This window comes from Elephantulus edwardii, unplaced genomic scaffold (assembly GCF_000299155.1).
Source record: "Elephantulus edwardii isolate Elephantulus edwardi_28Jun2011 unplaced genomic scaffold, EleEdw1.0 scaffold00063, whole genome shotgun sequence".
In the NCBI taxonomy this organism is placed as follows: domain Eukaryota; kingdom Metazoa; phylum Chordata; class Mammalia; order Macroscelidea; family Macroscelididae; genus Elephantulus; species Elephantulus edwardii.
Genome location: NW_006399813.1, coordinates 513,686 through 534,295, shown reverse-complemented (window position 1 = coordinate 534,295; position 20,610 = coordinate 513,686). Strand labels below are relative to the sequence as shown.

The following is a 20,610-nucleotide window of genomic DNA, read 5'->3' as shown; positions in this document are numbered from 1 at the left end:
ATTAGAAATTGTTAATTTTAGGTCTGCAAGATATTTTGGAGGCAGGAATGATGAGGCTTTGCCTCACATACTTTGGGCATGTTGCTAGGAGGTGCTATTCCTTGGAGAGGGACATGATGCTGGGAAAGGTGGAGGGTCGGCGAAGGAGAGGAAGACCCTCAACCAGATGGATTGATGCAGTGAATGTTGCAGTGCGCTCTTGTGTTCAGGAAGTGTGAGGATGGTGCAGGATAGAACAGGGTTCAGATCTTTTTTCATAGGGTCGCTATGAGTGGTACCCGACTCAACGACACATAACAGTAACAACAGCAAGACATGTAGGAGGAGCTGTCTACGAGAACTTTGGCTATATTATCTGGAACTTAGGGAAGAAGTCTAAGCTAGACTCTAGACCTGAGAGTTAACACATAATACTTAGGGGAAGCTAATACTTAGCAAGTAGTTATACAGATGGAAGTTGAAATCCACATATCTTCAACAGAGATCTTTCGAGAAGCAAAACCAACAAAGCTCATAAATATATATTTAGAAAGGAAGATTAATCTACAGGAAATGGCTCAGTCAGTCACTTGTTAGAGGCTGGAAAGTTCCAGATCTGTGGGTCAGAGCTCAGCAGAAAGGCTTGTCCTGATTCACATAGTTGTGAAGGCTGATAAACTCAAGGTCAGCAGGAAAGGCAGCCCACTGGTTTAAGCCCAACAACTAGCAGTGACAAGCCACATGCCAGACTCTAAGAAAAAAGCAAATGGGCTTTACTAGACTTGCAGATATATTCACTATAGGCCACAATCCTGATGAAGCTCACTTTCAATTGATAGGTTGCTCATAGGCCAATCACTACCATCAAGGTAATGATTACATTATATCAGATCTCATCAAGAGAATGACTACCTCACTACTGCCAAGCCAGCCAAGCTGACACGTAACTTCAACCATCGCGTCAGCTGAGAGAATGAAATCACTAAGGGAGATTGTGAAGAAGACACTATCCATCATACCCATTTTAAAGATGGAAAAAATGATGCTCAGAGGCAGAGGAGATCAAGCAGACCCTGCTCACTGAGCCTCTGGCGTCTTGACTTCCACCCAGAAGGCCCTTCTGATCTGTCTTTAGAGTTCTGACCACTCTGCAGGAACCTGGGAAAGCTGATGTCTGAGTTCTGTAGAGGGGAATGCAGGGAGGGTCCCAGAGTTCATTCTGGGAAGAGGTGACTGTCAGGGGAGGAGAGGACAGAGAAGGGAGGAAAGCAGAGGCATCTCCACCCAGGCAGCAGCTGCTCCCAAATATGTCACAACTTGTCAAAGAGGCAGAAATAGAAGCTGTCTAGAGAATGGAAGGGGGGTGGGGCGGCGTGCTGGAGCTTCTGAACCCACGTGGAGGGCAGAATGGGGAGGCTGGAAGGAAAGGGGCAGAGAAAGGACTGAGAACACAGGTGAGGATGACCAGGAGTACTAGGTAGGCTGAAAGGGGTCCAGGAAACTAGCTGCTTGTCTTCCAGGAAGGCCGAGTACGTACGGGAGAAGTGGAGAAGAAAAAGGGATTAACCGTCTCAAGGAAACCTGCCCTCCTTGAGCCAATTAGGCCATTCTTTGGGACATGGTCTGGTCCAAACAATAGTCCTTTCCCTGACTCCATGGGCCCTTCTAGACCTCTATACCAAGTCAAGGGGAACAGGGGTGGGGGAATCCCACTCAGTCATTGGATCCCTCAGCATCTTGATTTACAGATGGAGAAACTAAAGTTCAGAAAGGAGAAATGAATGGCCTGAGGCTCTGTGGCCTGACTCCTAATCCTCAATTCCTTTTTCCAATTACTTGTCCTTCACTTCCAACCAGAATTCACCTTGACCAAGCGCTGAAGGCTCTGCGCTCAAAGAAATGTGGAGTGCTCCTAAGAAAAAATCAGCTGTATTTCTAAAGATCCTAACTTCTGGGTTCATGTTGTTGAGTTCAATTCTGCTTATTCTTTAAATCAGCTCTTTGCCTGGTCTCCATAAGTTACCTCCCAGTGACCCCTGTTCCCTCCTGACCCATCCCCTTCCGCCTCCAGGGCTGCACTGTCCCCCACCCCAAGGTTAGAAATTCTTGATGAATGAGCCTGGCTCTGAGCTCCAGATTCCATGCAGGGATGGGATTTCCCAGTGTTCATCCAACTCTCAGTCCTCAGTGGAAACAATGTGTGGCCTCCAGAGAACTGGGGCCCTTTCTCCCCTCCTCACCTCTCGGCCTCAGCTCTCATCTGCCTCCAAGCCAACCCTTTCTTTCACATCAAGCCCTCAGGCCTCACTCTGGCCTATACTGTCTCATTCCTCTCTTTGGTCTTTTCTTCATTTCTCCATCACTACTCGGTGAACTTCCTAAGCTTAGAGCACCTCCAATTGCCTACCTTTGGATCTAGATCTACCTGGAAAGCAGTTACCCATAACACTTTTCTTTACCTGTCAGCCTCAGGAAGCAGACGAGGCCTTTGGGTTCAGCCAAAGGTCTAAGCTCACAAAGTCTAAGAGCAGAAAACCATCATGCTTGAGATACATTTTCAGTCTCATTGCTGTCAAGTTGGAACCCACTCAGAGCTGATCCTCCAGTGGGTTATCAGAGGCTGTAAATTGCATGGGAGAAGATTGTTCATCTTTCTCCCTTGGAGCCACTGACGGATTTACTCTCCAGAGAGGTGCTGTCTTTGGGTTAGAATCATAACTCCCTGCAGACTTCCTCTGTGCACACTTTCCATATCTCGACTTCAATTTCCCCAAGGGCAGAAGGAAGAACGTGGACTTAGCTGATTCTCAAGCTGCCTTCCAGTTCTATTACCTATGATCCTGTGGTCTGTTTTCACCCTCAGACAAAGCTATTGTCCCATATACACACATGAACAAAATGGATATGGATTTGTATGCAGTGCATTTTTACCTTATTCAAATGCATAAGCATTCATTCCTTCCACCTAACCCTCATCTATTCCTCATCAGTAATATGCAGAGACTAAACCACTGTTGATCTCTACTTGTCCAGAACAGAAGAGAAAGCAAGAAAGCAAAGATTGGAAGAAGAAATTAACCTACTACAGGACAAATAGTCAAAAGTCTCATCTCACTTGTGATCAGAAGAACTAGATGGGGTCTGGCTACCCCACCAGTCTTCCTTACCAGGGCCAGGATAGATGGATCCTGCTAGAGTAGGAGGAAAATGTGGGACAGGACCTCAAATTTCTAAAAGAAAACCAGGTCTATTGGTCTGGTTAAAACTAGAGGACTCCCTAGGACCACTTCTTAGAAACTCTTTAAACCTTGAACCAAAATTAACTTCTGAGGTCAACTTGTAGTTAAATGATTGGCTCCTTCCAAAATTTACTAATATCTGTAGTAAATATGTTCTTGTTACTATCGAGTCAGAACTGACTCATCACTGGCCCTTTGGTGAGTTTTCAGAGGCACTTAACTGCAAGCACTTAAGGAGATTGTCCATCTTTCTGTCACGAAACAGCTGGTGGATCCGAACCGCGTGCCTTTGAGACTTCAGCACAGCTTCTTACCACTAGTCTACCAAAGCTCCCTGGAGTAAGTACTGTGTTGCTTTAAAAAGTCACCTATCAAGGGTGCTCTGAGGGCCTATAACCCAAAGAAAGCACCTCTCTAGCAGTTTGTATCCCTCAGTGGCTCCAAGGGAAAGACAGACAATCGCCTGTGCACTTTCAGCGTCAGAAACTCAATGAAGGGTCATCTATGAGTTGGTTCCCACCCAGCAGCAATGAGAAAGAGAGAAATAGGAGATGAAATGGTCAACAGTTACTTTAAAACCAAAATGAAAATGGAAGGGGTCAGGGAAAATAGATTCATGGAAACAAGACAACGAGAATGGAAATGATGAGAATGATCACACACTGAAGAGTACAACCAATGTCGCTGAACAACCGTTGGAGAAATTGTTGAATGGGAACCTGAAGTACTCTGTAAACCTTCACCAAAACACAATAAAAACATCATTAAAACAACCATAGAGGCCTAGTCTAGGGAAATAAAAATGGGATTAGTTTGGAGAAGCCAGGGGGTCATATCCATCCAGCCCCTCCTTACTCCTCTTATTCCCTGGTGTATGAGACCCCGGAACGGGAAACCTGCCTTGATTTCACCATGCAACCCCGGGATTGGTCCACCTGCTGGGTAAGCAGGCATGGAAGCCGCCAGGGGTCACAGCGCTGGGGCTGAGTGTGTGGTAAAGGGTTAGGAGGAAGCAAGGAGCAGGTGAAGGGGATTTCTGAGCTTTTTGAAATCCAACCACCACCACGCAAATAAGATCAGCCCAGCATGCAAATAGACAGAATCAAGTTGAGACAATCCTGTAAGGGCAGCAAATGTCCTGGCCCTGAAACCCCTGTCAGGGGGATAAGGCTTCCTCTGGAGGGAGCAGAACTCCTGGAGGAGAAGGCCCCAGGCAGGGGCCGGGCCCAAGCCAGCAGGGGTAGGGATTAGGGCAGGACGCCCCGCTGTCAGGTTAGAGCTGATGGATCGCCGCTGGTGGTGGAACACAAAGGCTGCTCTGTGCTTGGCACCAATGTGTTCCCATCCATCAGAGGGCAGCCTCTATGGGGTAGAGGGGTGGGCAGGAGGTGGAACCTAAACCGCTCGACACTGCTCCTCCGCAGCTCCGCTCTGAGAGGGGAATGAAGTGGGTAAAGGGCCAGTGTCCCCAACAGGGTGTTGGAACGGTAAGGGACACCTGAGGACTTCTGGAGTGGTGTAAAATATGCAGGCACTTGACAGCTACCCCCAAGGTTGGTGGTTTGAGTCCATCTAGAGGCACCACAGAAGAATAGTCTGACAACCTACTTCTGAAATATCAACCACTGAAAACCCTATGGGGTGCAGCACTACTCTGACACGCACGGGGTCAGCATGGGTTAAAGATGTCTCAACTAGTGGTGGTGGTGGTGGTGGTGGTGGTGGAGATGCCGAGGGAACCTTGTCTCCTCAGCCCACATACCAACAGAACTACAGAAACCCAGAGACATGAGGTCACCTAACATCCCAGCCCTGCCATTATGGTTTATCAAAGACAAACATTACACAGAAATGGACGCAAAGCGATGTGTGAGAGATGCTTTCTCTAGTAGCCCTTTAGCACTTTTTTCCCAGCACATTTTTTTTTGTACCGACCACTCTTCAAAGATGGATCTGGCAGCATAATCCGTTTGTAGTCACACTCTTGAACCAAACACGATGCCTCCACAACAGTTCGAATCCACCAGCTGGCCACGTAGGCGAAAAATGGGCAATCTCCTCCCGTGTGGTTTACAGCCTCCGAAACCCAGCAAAGGGTCAGCTATGAGTCATTTCTGACTTGAAGGCAATGCGAGAGAGGGCGACACCACATTTTAAAGACCCTTGGTGGCACAATGCTTAAACGCTCGGCTGTTCACCAAAGATTTGCAGTGGGAACCCACAGTTGTCTCCACAGGCCCAGCGGCCTGCTCGCACAGCCTATTAAACCCTCTGGGTTCTACGCCCCCTACTGCATCACTGTGAGGTGAACAACTTGATAGTCCACAACCACCACCTCTTTCTACTTTGGCTAAATAACTTCGGGTACTTCTACACCTTATTAAATTGGGAGTACTCTGAAGGTTGAAAAGACAAGGTTTTATTCAGATTAATAACCATGGCACCCAGCACAAAATGGTCAACATATGCTTCTTTACTGAAAGAATGAATGGATTCATCTACTCACCGAGGGTGGAGTCCAGGTTTCCCACCTCCATCTCTGCTGCTCTAACCCCCAGGAAGCAGCAAGCATGGCCAGAGAAATCATCTGCATCGTGTTTCAGGGTGGGAGTGATAACGACAGGAGTGGCGAAAGGGGGAAACAAAGAAAGGGACTAAGGTTAACTGAGTTTTTCCAAGTCTCAGGTGGGATGACATTTACTACAACAATCATTCCACACACGGCATCCCTTTCTGGGGGTGTGACCCATTCTCATGCCTTGACTGGGTTTTCTGACTTTTATCACCTCATTCCTGGATCATTGTCCCATTTCTCTGTTTTGTCTCTTCACCTCAGTAGTCAAGTCTCTTCTAGGCCTTGTTGGGCCTCCTCCCATCTCTGCAGACTTGTCCTCCAGTCACCACCTTATCTGAACCTGAGCTCCACACAATTCAGTCTACCCATGCCCCCTTCACCCTCCAGAGACATCTCCTCTTCTCTTCCAAGTCCTCCCTGCTCTCTAGGACCCAGCCTGGCACCCTCCTCCTCCTCAAGCCTCTCAAAGGGGCTACAGCCTTTGGTACTTTGCACTCCTAGAAATGCCTGCACGTCTCTTGAGGTGAATCCGTTCTTTTGTGTCTGGCCATTCCCCACATGAGGTTTACTATTTCATGAAATAACTTCCTCTTTCACTGCCACTTAGCATTCGTACTTGAGCAGCCATGCTCACCAGAACCAGACAGCAAAACTTGGAAAACAGTCACAAAACTAACCCATTTCCCCTCTCATTTATTCCATATTGCTTAGTGATAAGGCAGATCTGATCGCCAAAGGATAAAAAGATGCAATGTCTGAGTTTCCAAAATAGCTTTCCTTTTCCCAGGGCTCATAGGATCAGTGTGTAAACGGTTCCTTTTCTTTGTTGGGGGTATATGTGTGTGTGTATTGGAAGTAGAGGTTCTTTCTTTTTAGTCCTGTTGGCTGGAGGTCAAAGAAGATTGAGAATCTCAGCCCCCTGCCCCCACCATTGCATAGGTGAAGCCAAGTTACACTTAAGAACATCATGCTTGGGAGGGTGGAGAGACAGCAGGAGAGGAAGACCCCAATGAGATGGATTTGTACAGTGACTGGAGCAATGGCGGTAGGTGTGTCAGAATCAGTGAGACTAGCTCAGGACAGGGCAGGCTTCAGAGGGTAACTACGAGTCACGGGTGACTCAACAGCACATAACAACAACACTCCCCCTCCCCCATATGCTTGAGGCTTTTTAATCATCAATCTTTGTCCCCTCTCCCTCTCTGTGTTCTACCCCAGAAGGCCACCAAGATGCTCCCGGCTTCTTGCCTTGGCAAACAAAAGTCAGAGTTCTTCATGCTCTGTTCAAATCTCCCCTCCCCTGAAATCTTCCTCAAATTCTCGGTATGATTCTTCTTCCTCCTACTGCCCTGGCCACTGGCTTGAATTCCAAGAGTGGTGTCATTCATCATATATGAGTAGGATCTGACTTAATCTGTAGAGTTCTGGGGAGAGAGAAGAACTGAGGCCAAAGAGTAAAGGATATAGGGCACAGATTTCTCAAAGATCCAGGATGCCCTGTGACCACAGCTGTCCATCATTGGCATTGACTGCCTTGTGAGGTCAGTCCAAGCCGTACAATGGCCATTTGATAGGGGATTTAGACATTAGGGGTAGGGTGAATCAGTAATCACTGTTGTCTACTAGACGGTAAAGTAGGGTAGGGACTCTGCCTTGGCCTTCTGTGTAACCCCTCAATGCTAAGACTGAGACTTCTTCTCAGACCCTGAGTCCTCTACTGAGACGTGACCATGGACTGCAAAATCTAAAGATTAAATACTACTCCTTCCACCTGCGACCTGGGTGAGACCTGCAAGACAGTGTAAACTGACAGCATAGATAGAAGAGGTGAAAATCCAAGCCAAGGGGTCAAGGAGAACAAAGATTTACATTGAGTCTGAAGGAAGCTACTGTCTCTCCTCTCTTCATTCTCCATAAAGGATCAGGACAATTGTACTGTCCTAATAACAGAAGAGAAGGAGGAGACGTATCACTTTGGGAAAGCATGTTGTCAGGGACCTCTCCAATGAAGTACAACTTCAAACTGAGAGATGTCAGTTTGAAGACTAACGTGTACCTGATTCAGGCCATAGTCTTTTCAAATGCTTGCTATACACCTGAGAGCTGGACAATGAATAAGGATGACAGAGTATAATTGACGTCTTTGAGTAGTGGTGTTGGAGAAGAGTGCTGATATCCCATGGATTTCCAAAAGAATGAGTAGATAGGTCTTGGAGAAGACGCATCCAGAGTGCTCCTTGGAGGCAAGGATGACAAAACTTTGTCTACTTTGGACATGTTGTTAGGAGAGGCTGTTCCTTGGAAAGGGACATCATACATGGAAGCATGGAGGAACAGAGAAAGAGAAGACTCCCATTGAGTTGGGTTCACACCGTGACTGCAGCAATGAGCTCAAGTGTATCAGAGATGGTGCAGATGGCACAGGATAGGACGGGAGTCAGCTCTGTTGTTCACAGGGTCACTATGAGTTGGCCTTGACAGTACCTAACAAGGACAGACATATGTTGAGAAGGACACAGGCAGAGAAGTTAGAGTCTAAAGAGAAAGAGACACAGGGGTTCATAATGGGAAATACCATGAGGAGGAGGAGGAAAGTTCTAATCCTTCCTGTTAAGACAAATCCATCCATATTAAGAGAAAAGTTTTCCATGATCTGTGCCAACACCAGAGTTCTTTACCTCAATTTACCCCCAAGTTATATGAGACCTAAGAGACTGTATGATGGTAAAGCTACTTTTGAAACCTGTAAGTCTAATGTACCTGTCCTCCAAGTTTCAATTCTTCTTATTCCTGAGCAGTCATTATCTCCTACACCTCCAAAATATTGAAGAACTTGAAGTGGTTTCGTTCTTTGAGGAGAGAGTTCTGGAAAAAAGGCTTATGTGAGGGACATAGTCTGGTGAAGGTGCGGTCAGAAATCAGGAGGATGGATAAACCGACTTGCAAGTACCCTCCTCCATTCTAAACCTGCCTCTTCCTGACCCCTCTTTCCAGTTCTTTGAGACTAGCAAGAAGCGAGCAGGCAGGCGGCCCAACGCAAAGTAATTGAAAGGAGCAGATGAGAGGAGAATGTGTGTCCTCCCCCCACCTCCTCTGTCCCACGGGGGCTGCCCAGAAATGAAAACTAATCAAATTACACCCGACCGCCTCCCTACCCGTGCACAGGAGCCGACCTGGGCTCGGGGCAGGCTGGCTGGGTGGGGTGGGGGCCACGGGGGAGAGGCAAGGGGAATCACATCTAATCCACAGTAAACGTCTTGATGTGCAGCAACAGCTTAGAGCGGGCTCAGGTTTCTGTGGCGTGGCTATATTTATCTCTGGTTCCATGCCAGCAGGGAGGGTTTAAATGGCACCCAGCAGTTGGCGTGAGGGGCTGCAGGAGTTTGGGGGCCAGTGGCAGGAACAAGTCCTTTCCGACCCCATGGAGTTGTATGAGACATCCCCCTACTTCTACCAGGAACCCCGCTTCTATGATGGGGAAAACTATCTACCAGTCCACCTCCAGGGCTTCGAGCCTCCGGGCTACGAGCGGACTGAGCTCAGCCTGAGTCCCGAGGCCCGAGGGCCCCTCGAAGAGAAGGGGCTGGGGACCCCCGAGCACTGCCCGGGCCAGTGCCTGCCCTGGGCGTGTAAGGTGTGTAAGAGGAAGTCGGTGTCGGTGGACAGGCGGCGGGCGGCCACGCTGCGGGAGAAGCGCAGGCTCAAGAAGGTGAACGAGGCCTTCGAGGCCCTCAAGAGAAGCACCCTGCTCAACCCCAACCAGCGGCTGCCCAAGGTGGAGATCCTGCGCAGCGCCATCCAGTACATCGAGCGCCTGCAGGCCCTGCTCAGCTCGCTCAACCAGGAGGAGCGCGACCTCCGCTACCGAGGCGGGGGCGGGCCGCAGCCCGGGGTAAGTGGGCATCGGGGGCCCAGGCACCGGGCCAGCCTTGGCCAGCACCTAGGAAGGAGCTTATTATGGTTCAAGCAGGCGCCAGGCAAAGAGACCTCGGGAGGGGGGCGTGCTGCAGGACCCCTTCTTTTGTCAGAGCTGGGTTGTCAGGCTGCCCTCGATCGTCTCCTATGTCCTCCTTTTGGGACAAGTTAAAGCCCGTGGAAGAGGAGACACAGATGGGTGAGTGTTTGTGCTCCGAACGGAAGGAAGGATCCAGGAACAGGTTTCTAGTTAGCCGGCTGCAGTGAGGATTAAGCCCTGGCCTGGAGACAGGGTCTAAAGGGCCAGGGCCAAGTATATTGGAGAAGACTGCCTGGCCCCCACCCCACCCTCACCCTGGGTGTGGTCAAGTAGACAGAAACCCAAGGCCTCCGACCCCTGGGAACCCAGCAGACCTGAGCAGAAGTGGCCCTGGGCAGGCTGGCCTCAGAGGCAGGAAAAGCAGGAACCCCCTATAAGCTGGGTGTCCTCTGAGGGCTGAATCTCTGCCCAGGATCAAGGCCATAAGAGGACTGGAGGCAGAAGCTCTGGGTAAGGGTGGGATGTGAAAGGATGTGACTGTGGCAATCCCTGAGTTGGGGGACAGCCTTGGCTGAGAGGCTGCCACCCATGGCCCACTCTCCAATCCTACAACACGCACCAGTGCTTCTGCCCCCTGGGATTGGGCAGACATCTATGAATGGCAGTGCCCTGACCTTGGGCCTTCCTGTGCTCTTGCAGGTGCCTAGTGACTGCAGTTCCCACAGTGCCTCCTGCAGTCCAGAGTGGGGAAGCACGCTGGAGTTCGGGCCCAACCCTGGGGGTAAGTGAGCCCTGGAGCCTGGTGACTTGGGCTCGAATCCTTTCATTCTGACCTCACCCCTAGCTGCCTAGGCCCAGTTCTCCCCTCTCACCTTACTGCCTGCTCTGTGACCTCTTGTTGAATCTCTGAACCAAGTTCCCCAGGCTGACTCCCTGAGGCCTCAACCAGATACACTGGTCGAGGCCTGCAGCACCTTCCCAGCTGGCATCTGACCTTCCCTACAGAGAGGAGACTGTTCCTGCCCCAGGGTCCCTGGGAATTGCTGAATCAGTGTTCAAAACTGGGTCCAGCAAAGGGCAGTCCAAGTCTCAAAGGATACATGAGCTTGGCGCCAGCTTGGACTAGCTGCTTCCAAATCATAACCCCACCAGGGCCACTCAGGGAGGGCACACAGGTCCACACCTGACATGAGGAAGCACAATGGCTGGGGAGTAACATTCCTGAATTTTGCTAACCCATCTGTCTTTTAAAAAAAAAAGCCTCTCAAGGGGACCATCTCCTATTCTGGGTCTCAAGACTCCCTTGACCCCCACCCAGATCACCCTCTCCCCACCTCTTCCCTACAGATCATCTGCTCACAGCGGACCCTGCGGATGCCCACAATCTGCACTCCCTCACATCCATCGTGGACAGCATCACAGTGGAGGACGTCTCAGTGGCTTTCCCAGATGAAACCATGCCCAACTGAGATTGTCTTCCAGGCCACGCTTCTGTGCAAGCTCCCCTGGGCTGCGCAGAGCTGCCATCACTTTTGTTCTGCAGCAGGGACCTCCTAAAGCTGGCTGTCCTGATACCAGGGAGGGAACCCCAGTGCTGTCAGACGCCAGTACTTTCCTCTCCTCATCTACATATGGTTAATTCACCCAATGGGGAAATGGACTCCTTTAATCAGCTGACACCTTAGAGCTGAGGTCATCCCATTTCCCTTGGGAGATAAAGCAGGGGACCACAGCGCCCCCTTGTGTATGCCCCCTGGGGCTGGGGGCAAACTCAGGAGCTTCCCTTTTACCATAAAGCATTCTCCAGCTCCCACCTTCCAAAAGAAGCATTTCAAGAGGGTGTTCAAGTGCCTAAGCCATGCACATCTTCTGCTCGTGTCTCTTCCAAAATCAAGGGCTGGGCTGGGCCTGCCCTGAATGGAGAGAGAAGAGTGGAGGGACAGTCCTCTGTTCCTAAGTTCCCTTGGGGGGGCCAAGCTTTTGCAGTGAATATTGGGAACCTTCCAATGGTTTTATGTTTTGTTTTGTTTTGCGTGTTGTTTGTAAAACTGCCATCTGACCAAGGTCTCCTGTGCCGAGGGTTGCCAGGGACAGGCAGGGAATGGGGAGGGGGCTCTTGGGGTGATTTCTTTTGTTAACTAAGCATTGTGTGGTTTTGCCATTGTTTTGTAATATTATTTTTTTTTGCTAACTTATTTGGATTTCTTTTTAAAAAAACAAACAAAAACTGAATAAAGACTGGTTGCTAGAACAATGTCCATGATGATGGAAGTGGAGGGGAAGACTGGATGCCCTGGGCCCTTCCACTCAGTGTCAGGTACATGAGGGACAGTGCTTCCAAGGATGGGGGTGGGTGGAGCTTGGGGAAGACAGTACACTCAAAAACCACTGGAAGTACCCACCCTAACGGTAGTCACTAGGGACTGGGGACCCCTGATCTTTCTCTAACAAGACAAAAAAATCTGAGTCTAGTCCACAGACTAGGTAAAGACTCTTGTTGTTCTTATGTGCTGTCAAACTGCCTATGACACATAGTGATCCTATGTACAGCAGCTCTGAACCCTGCCCCGTCCTGAGCCAGTCTCACTAATTCCAACACACCAATCCTCATTGCCCCAGTTACTGTATCAATCCATCTCATATGGGGTCTCCCTCTTCTGTGCTGCTCCTCCACCTTTCTACAAGGACCAGTCTCTCCTGGCCACGTGCCCAAACTATGTGAGAAGGAGCTTCAAAATCCACTGTTGTTATGTGCTGTCAAGTCGCCTGCAACTCAGAGACCCTATGTACCAGAGCCCTAAACCCTGTTCTATTTTGTGCCAACCTCACCATCTCCGACACACTTACTCCCACCACCCCAATCATAGAATCAATCCATCTCATTGAGGGGCTTCCTCTCCTGCGCCATCCCTCCACTCTCCCAAACATGATGTCCAAGGACCTGTCCCTCCTTGAAACATGCCCAAAGTATGTCAGAATGAAGCTTCAGAATCCTTGACCCCAAGGGGCATTCTGGCTTCACTCAAAATCTACTAGATCACAGAAATCTTTGTGGGGCACAGATTAACTCCTACTGAACTACATTCTAATTCATAGATTCGAATTATTAATTCCACCTGCCAATTTACATTCCAAAGGTCCATTCAATTCCAGTTGAGCAAATTCACAAGCCTAGTGTTAGTAGACACATAGCAGTGACAGGCCAGAGTCAGCAGGACTCCTGAAGGCGGCAGAACTAGGATTATTTCCTCTCCTCTGATGTTACCTGACCAGAAGCCCTGCAGGAAAGGGGGAGATGATTCAATTAGGGGCACTGGACCCAGACAGTGGGCTGAATCCTTGGAAACTAAACAGCATGTTCTTCTCATCGCACGTCTTCAGGTTGAAAGAGATTTTGGACCTTACCTGAAGGCAACTTTGCAAGGGGTGAAGGTTTGCCAAAGAATAATCAAAAGAAGTTGGGGTTCTCTTCATAAAGCAGCATACTTTTCCGTGACTGACCTCCTAAGGGAAGAAGGTGGGTAGGGAATAGTGAGCAAAGATTTCTGGGTAGAAACTATGTAGGAATGAACAGAGGGAGTTAACAGAAGCTAGAATTGTAATGCAAAGCTACTAAAAAAATCATTAACTCCAACTGCTTTGGGCTAAGTTTGTCTGGTTTACTGCAAATTACAAATTTCAGAATCATTGCAAATGTCTGGTGATTCATATGCAGGACATGCCAGCTCCCATTCAAGTCCTTGGGTTCTTTGACAACTTAAACAACTTAGTTTTACCCATCAGGGTATGGTGACCACTCTGTACTAAGCTCTGCTAGACCATCTCTCTCACACCTGACCTCCTGACCTTCCACCTGAAGAAAGTGGTCAACACCCTGCCCCCAGAGCTTCTCCAGCAATTGCCTAAGAAAAAGAATCCTCAAGGAAGGGAGGACCTCCCCCACTTGTTAGACCTGTCCCCAACATCCAGTCAGGGCTGGTCCCCCTGGGACCCTCACTTTAATACCCAATCATAAATTAGCATAGTCTGCCCATTTGTGTCTTAAGTTTGTGTCTCTGTGTCTACAGCTTTGCTCTCATGAAAGGGTTACAGAGAAGTTCTAGGTCATTTCCATGATTCTGAACTCCCCTTGACTCACTTCCCTTGAGGACAGGGAAGGAAGCTGGTCACAATGTCTTGGCTCTAGAATCCATATCCACTCCCCTATTATCACCATAAAAACACATTCAAGAAGGGCCTCTAGCTTCAGGCTCATTTTCTCTGTCCCTGGCACCTCCACACTTCAAGGGTGGATGATAAGATGATACAACACAGTCTTGTCATATTCAGTTGTGACCTACCTTTCTTTTTATTGGAGGGCAGATTTGTTGAGATGGATTCACAACTCCACACCAAGGAACTTTTGGTGGTGCAGAATATATTTTTTAAAGTGTATTCCTCTTGTTGATGACTGCCATAAAGTCAAGCATGACTCATAGCAATCCTATAAACAAAAGGCTTGAAGCCTTTCTATAACTATTGACATTTCTCAAAGTTCATAGAGTTTCCCGAAGCATGTTGTTTAGGAAGTGGATGCCATTCCTGCTTCCAACGCTGTCTTAAACTGGAAGCTCCATCAAACACTGTCCACCATGGGTAATCGTTATGGCATCTGACACCCCAATGGTACAAAGTTCAGTATCACAGCAACCCCCGGTTACCTCAGCGCAGCATACTGATAGAAAAGTGCTGAACCACTCAGAAGAATGTTCCTCCAAAACATAGTAACGACCAACTTTAAATACAAAGGCCTAAATTAAAAAAAAAAAAAGTACAAAGGCCCTCCCTGAGGTCTTGTTGACTCTAAACAAGAGTCTTAAATTAAAAGAAAAATACTCACCTCAATATAGTATATTGTTTGTTGTTGATTATGTGCTGTTGACTCACCTGTGATGTACAGCAGCTCTGAACCCTTCTCCTTAAGTTATGCCAATTACATAATGAGGTTGCATTCATATTTTGGGAAGAACAAACAGACCTTAGCAATGGCTATGAGTTAAGAGTTCACTACTGCTATTGAGAGTGGTCATCAACCACTTTTCCAGTTTTAAAGTCTTTCCAGGAGAAATCATTTGTTGGGAGATTTCACAGGTGTAGATGGAAAACCTTGCCATGCAGGAGCCCAGCTCACTCATTATTTCAAAGGATAAGCCAATGTCACCAAAGCACAAGGATTTGCTTCAAATGGCAAAGGCCCAGCCTGCACCATGGAATACCAGATAAGACTCCAATTAGTGGGATTGTTTCTTGAGGGAAATCAGCTCAAATGTGGCCTTTCTTGAAGAAAGCACCTGCAATAAATCAAACTGAGTTAATCAAATGTTGCCTAATAATGAACTTCAGGGAATCCATGTGAATGAAAAGAGAAGAATTACTTGAAATTTGCATGCCAATTTCTAGAGTATAAACAGGAACTGCCTAGAGTGTCTAGATAATTAGTACGAATTGCAGAATGCTTAAAGTACCATTCGTTGCATTCCAATAAACATCCCTGGGTATCTAACTTCGCAAAGCAATTTATTTGGCATATGGGGGGGACTCTATTTAGGGGCTGCAGATACAGCAGGTGGTTGGATCAGCTGTGGGGGAGGGAGGGCAGGCAGTGAGAGTAACAATAGAGGTGTTCACAAGCTCAGGTATATGCCTCAGCATCACATGCCTTGGACTTCCTGGGCTTCTCAAGCAGCTTCAGGCTGGGGCAGAGCACAGGGAGGTGGCTCTGGGTTGAGCTGGGGTCTTGGCTCAGGAAGCACAGCCAGGGCACTGCAAGAGCCCCAGATCCCCACTCCATGGTGATTCTAGCTGTGCCTAATTCCCTCTGCCCTCCCTCACCTGCAACCAGACATGCAGAGCCCAGACTACTGCCTCTCACTGTATTGAAACCGTTCCTTTGAACAAGCAAAGGAGACAGAAACCTAGATCCTTCTTTTCTACAAATGCTAACAGAAACATGTTTTTGGAGGGTCTCATACCAAGGTAGGCATGTTTAAAACCAAACTCCTACTTCCAAGGAAGCCTGTCCCTTTGCTCCCCACCCTGGAGGATGGCAGTGCTGGGAAATCATTTTCCTGGACTCCTTCAGGTTTCATTCCTGCAGCCAGCTGGCCACCATGGCTTTTCAATTCTACCTTTGCTCACGGGAGCTGGTAGTGGGTGGAGAGGCTTTTAGGCATTCAATCAGCATCTTCCCTCATCTCTGTTGCTCTCCTCTGGTGATATTCAAGCTGCTTCATCTAGCTTCCATTCTCTGTTCTATGCCTGTGGGTCCTTCCATCAGGGTCTGGAGCACTACTGATAATCCTCAGAGAGTTCCTTATTTAGGTGAGCAGGAGAAACTTGGCCCCATGAAGAGTTACAGGAGCCAAGCAGGATATGAGTACTACCAATAGAAGTTTGGAAATGGGAGCTGGAATGTGGCAGGGGCTTGAGTTCACTTAAAAGAGAGGTAACACTTGTGGAGCATGCTATGCCAGACACCAGGCCAGTGGTTTTCATAATCCCATAGTAGTTGGACAGCTGGGTTCCTTGGGTAGAACAAATGGATAAGTATTCCGCTGCTAAGTGAAAGGTTGGTGGTGGTAAGTCTGGGCAAAGGGGGCCAAAGAGAAGAATGAAGAATTCAGAACTCAAATGCTGACGACCTTGCCTGCTGCTGCTAAGAAGAGCAAACCGCCTTTCCTGCCCGGCTGAGCTGGCAGGATCGTAAATCAGCGTAGAATATCCCTCTCTAAAGACTCTGTTATAAAAGTCCTCCCCAATAAGTTCACATTGTGACTTCCCCATCCTGTATCTCCAGAACGAGAAACTCCAGAATGAGTTCCCCCGTTCCCCGCCTTTAATAAAGCCGCATTAAGCGTTCTCTCATTCTGATTTCTTCCTTAAGTCTGCTAACTTAACAGGTGGTTCAAGTCCACCTAGACTGCCTTATTAATAAGACCTGGTGATGTATTTCCAAATATCAGCTACTGAAAACCCTATGGCACAGAGTTCTACTCTGACACACGTCAGGTTGCCGCTATGAGCCAAGAATCAGTGCAAAGGCAACAGGTGCCATAGTTAAGGACATGGTGCTGTAGTCGGAAAGATTCCGGTTTGAGGCCCATATTGCTTTTAACATTTCTGGTCCCTTCAACACAGTGATCATAATACATCACAAGATTATTATGAGGATTAAAAAAATGTATTCATCTGTTGTATCTTAGATGCTCGAAACAGCATCTGGCACATAGTCTCAAAACTTTTTGCCATCAACTAACTCATAGAAGACACTCTAGTGGACTTCCAAGGCTGTAAATCACATGGGAGGAGACTCCCTCAGAGCCACTAGTGGATTGAAACCATCAGAGGTGCGTTTCTATGTGAGCAGTACAACCCCCTGCAGACCTCCCTAGGCCTCACGGCACCCAGGAGTACTCAGTAACCTTTAGTTCTTAGTAATCTCTTCCTTGTTGCTGTTGAGTCGTAATTGACTCATAGCTGAGCCTTGAGTGAGTTTCCAGAGGCTGAAAGGGGAGATTGCTGTGTGGCCTCTGAGTTAGCAGCACAACACTCTATGGACTGCACACCTGAGCTGTCTTACCAATAATAATCCTTATAAAATCCTCAGAGAGGATGGTCTGTCTATTCCCTCATTTGAGTATGTACCGCTAGGGATACGCAGCTCTTCAAGACTAACCTTTCAGGATTCCTCGCAGCCCAGCATGAGAAACACACAAGGAGACTGTCCACAGTATCTGAGTGTGCGAAGTGCTAGGGGCAGAGGGGATGCTGTTTTCTGATCCCGCTGGGGAGGGTGGGGAACACCTCCCGGGTGATGTCTGCATTGGGTCTTGAGGATTAACAGCTGCAAAGGCAAGGAAGGAAGGAGCCCAGGTGGTGGGTCTGGCTAGAAACCGTGTTTCTGAGTTAGGCAGGCTTGAGTGGTGAGAAGCAGGAGACAAGTTGTGAATGGCTTTTTACACCAGATGGAGGAGTTGGACCACTGATCTGGATATGGTGGGAAGCGGCTGAAAGAGTGTGAGCTTGATGGCTGCACATTATGAGTAATATAATCAGTGTTTTTAAAAAAGTTAAAACAGTGTAATAATGTATGCCCAGGAGTAACTACTCCATGAGCAGGTAAGCATGACCAGAAGAGTGGAGGAAAGAAATCAAGTCTAGTGGTCAGGGCTCCTTACATCTTCATTTCTTCCTCTACTCCCTCAGCACCAGCAATCCAAACATGAACCTCCCCACCAATCTCAGTAAGAGAAGTAAATATAAAGTTATGAACCACAGCTTTTCTGAAAGCTCTGACATTTACTTCTCAGAATACAACATCTCTCAGAGCTGTGTCAGGGGAGCGTGACATTAAAACAACAAACACAAAAGACAAGAGGCCATCTGGATGTTGTCTTAAAATCAGGTTGTTTATTGGCACATCCACACCCACACTCGCACTCACACCCACACACACACACCCATTCCTGATGCACTGAGCCAGTACAGTACTGAGAAGGGACCTGACGAAATACAGGAAGGAGGCTGGTGAGGAGGGCTCGGGCCACTGGTGACTCTCTAAACAAACAGACAGACAAACTAGATTGACCATGAGGTGAAGCACACACCAAGGCAACAACCTTCCATCACCATGTGCACGGATTCTTCTTCTCCATCACCTCCAGGCAGTATGTCTCAAGATGCCTTGAATAGACCCAGTTCTCCCCCAGCAGCTGCCTTATGCCATGATCAACCATGATGGGGTAAGTTAGAGAGGAGAGGCTGGGCTGAATCTCCTCCACAGCTAGCCCACTGAGAGTCTCCTGAAAGACTGCGATGGCTTTGTGGTCTCAAAGTCCACTAATTTTAGGATTTGGGGTTTCTCAATAACCTTAACATTTATTCCCCATAAGGCTTTTCTCTCTGTCCAACTCATCTGCTGCTCACTATCTCCTCCAGCTCCACGCCACAAGGCATGACGGCCAGAGAGGGAAGGGTAGGCAGGAGACCAGGCTGGAGAAAGGCACACCCATCGAGCCAGATACAAGTGAAGGTCCATTCTCCTGAAAAGCCTCGTAAGGCTAGGCCCCCAGGTGGCAGCACTTCGGGACAGGGTGCTCTCACACTATGCCACCTGCTGGCCTACTCCCGCTCAGAACCCAAGTCAATCAGGCTGCAAGCCAGCTGCTCTGGTCACCTGCAGGATGGCACTGCCCAGCCCCCTTCCAAGAAGTGGGTGCCAGAAGCTTGTTTTCTTTCCTCAGAAGCCATGGGTCCCATCAACTCACTCTGAACTTGGGTCCCTTGAGGCACCTTGATAGGATAAGGAATGGGTAAGAAAGTGGGATTTCCTGGCAATTCTTATTCTTATCAAACAAAGACATGTAGATTGCAGTTCAGGTTCCAACCACACTGCGGGGGGAAAGTAATTAGAATGACAAAAACTGAAAGGGTCTCAAAAATTTCTGGAGGAGACCATCCCTGAACTCCTAAAGAGCCCTGAACAAGAGGTGAGGGACTGCCCTCACCAACACTGGCTTTACTGAACTGTAACATGATTCACTGAAGGGGAACTCTTCTTCCTGGGAGGTCAGGGGAAGGAGGCCTCAGACTCTTCCCCTGACCTGAGTATAAGATCAATGTGTATCTGAAGCATCCATCATATTTATTCTAAAGGGCTGGGATTACTAAAGAAGTAGGGCCGTGGAGGACAGCAAGGAAAAGGATGCTGGGACCACAGCTGGCAGTATGAGACCTGCTCTCCCCGCTCCTAACCCAGCAGCAGCTCTTCCCTATAGCTGGGGCACAGGCCATTCCACTGCCCTTGGGGCTCAATGCTGCCTGAAGCACTGGCTCTCTCCCTTCAGCCCGCCCGCCTACACATCTCACTGGGTATCACTCTCCATGGGTAATTACATCTCAGTGGGTCAGGAGGGCTGAGGATTTCCCCATCCTCACCCATGGTTCCAAGCTTGGAGCCCCATTTCTTTTGATTCTTCCCAAACTCATACATGGGCGTCAGCTTGAGCCAGAGCACAGTACCTCTACCTCGGATCTCCTCCCCAGCCTCACTGTCCTGAGGGAGAATGTGACCTTCTGCCTCTCGGTCCCTGAGGAGATACTGGAGGCCGGCGCTGCAGTTGTGGGTGGGCTGGGGGAAGGATAATACTGGGGACACCAAGCCAGATGTCAAACCATCCGGCACAGCCAAGATGTGGACAGAGACCCAGAAGGCAGAATAGCCCAAGACGGGCAGAATCTGAGGTGTCCTTTTCTTGGAAAGGCCAGCCCCAGCTCTTGGCATCAGGTCCTGGTCCCTGGTGGAGGTCGAAGTCCTGACCAGGCAAAGCCCAGAAGAGAGAGGGCAGAGTCACACCGCCTTGGGGTAGAGGTCCTCTCCTCCCCTGGAGTCCAAGCATGGTCAACCTGGGTACCTCCACCCCAGTGGGCAGCCCCAGGCGAGCCCACCAAAGACTTACAGAGGACACAGGGTGGACCTGAGGGTAGTGGGATGTCGAGGGGGTAGACGAGAATATTCTGAGATCCAGGGCAACTGGAAAGTCACAGACGAGACTAGGAGCCGTGGGAGGAAGGGGAACGAGCAGGAGGGGTCAGGGCCGGCAGAGGCACGAAGCCCAGAAGAAGGGAGCCGGCCCTGGGGGCCGTGGCTAGTCCCGGAAGGCGGAGAGCATGTGTCCGTAGAGATAGTGGGAGTGAGCTAGGAAAGAGAGAGACAGGCGGAGTGTGGTGAGTTGGTAAGTGGTCCACGTGAGAGACGAAAAATGCAAGCGGTGACAAAGCGCCAAGCGCAAGGCGAGCAGCAGCAGCGAGGGGGCAAGCTGTCC

At 48.9% G+C, this 20,610-nt stretch overlaps 2 protein-coding genes across 3 annotated transcripts in view; one reads left to right on the top strand and one right to left on the bottom strand.

Moving 5' to 3' along the window:
- The first annotated feature begins 9,214 nt into the window (after nt 1-9,214).
- Nucleotides 9,215-11,217, top strand: MYOG (myogenin (myogenic factor 4)). The gene is made up of 3 exons (XM_006887882.1): nt 9,215-9,685; nt 10,448-10,529; nt 11,096-11,217. The coding sequence occupies exons 1-3, from the start codon at nt 9,215-9,217 to the stop codon at nt 11,215-11,217; spliced, it is 675 nt and encodes a 224-aa protein (XP_006887944.1).
- An 8,479-nt stretch (nt 11,218-19,696) lies between these two features.
- The window catches only part of PPFIA4 (protein tyrosine phosphatase, receptor type, f polypeptide (PTPRF), interacting protein (liprin), alpha 4), a 60,515-nt gene continuing 59,601 nt past the window's right edge, over nt 19,697-20,610 (bottom strand). For both annotated transcript variants that reach the window (XM_006887880.1, XM_006887881.1), the window contains one exon: nt 19,697-20,483. In XM_006887880.1, coding sequence (XP_006887942.1) covers nt 20,434-20,483 — 50 coding nt within the window. In that variant the 3' untranslated portion in view covers nt 19,697-20,433. The remainder of the gene's footprint in view (nt 20,484-20,610) is intronic.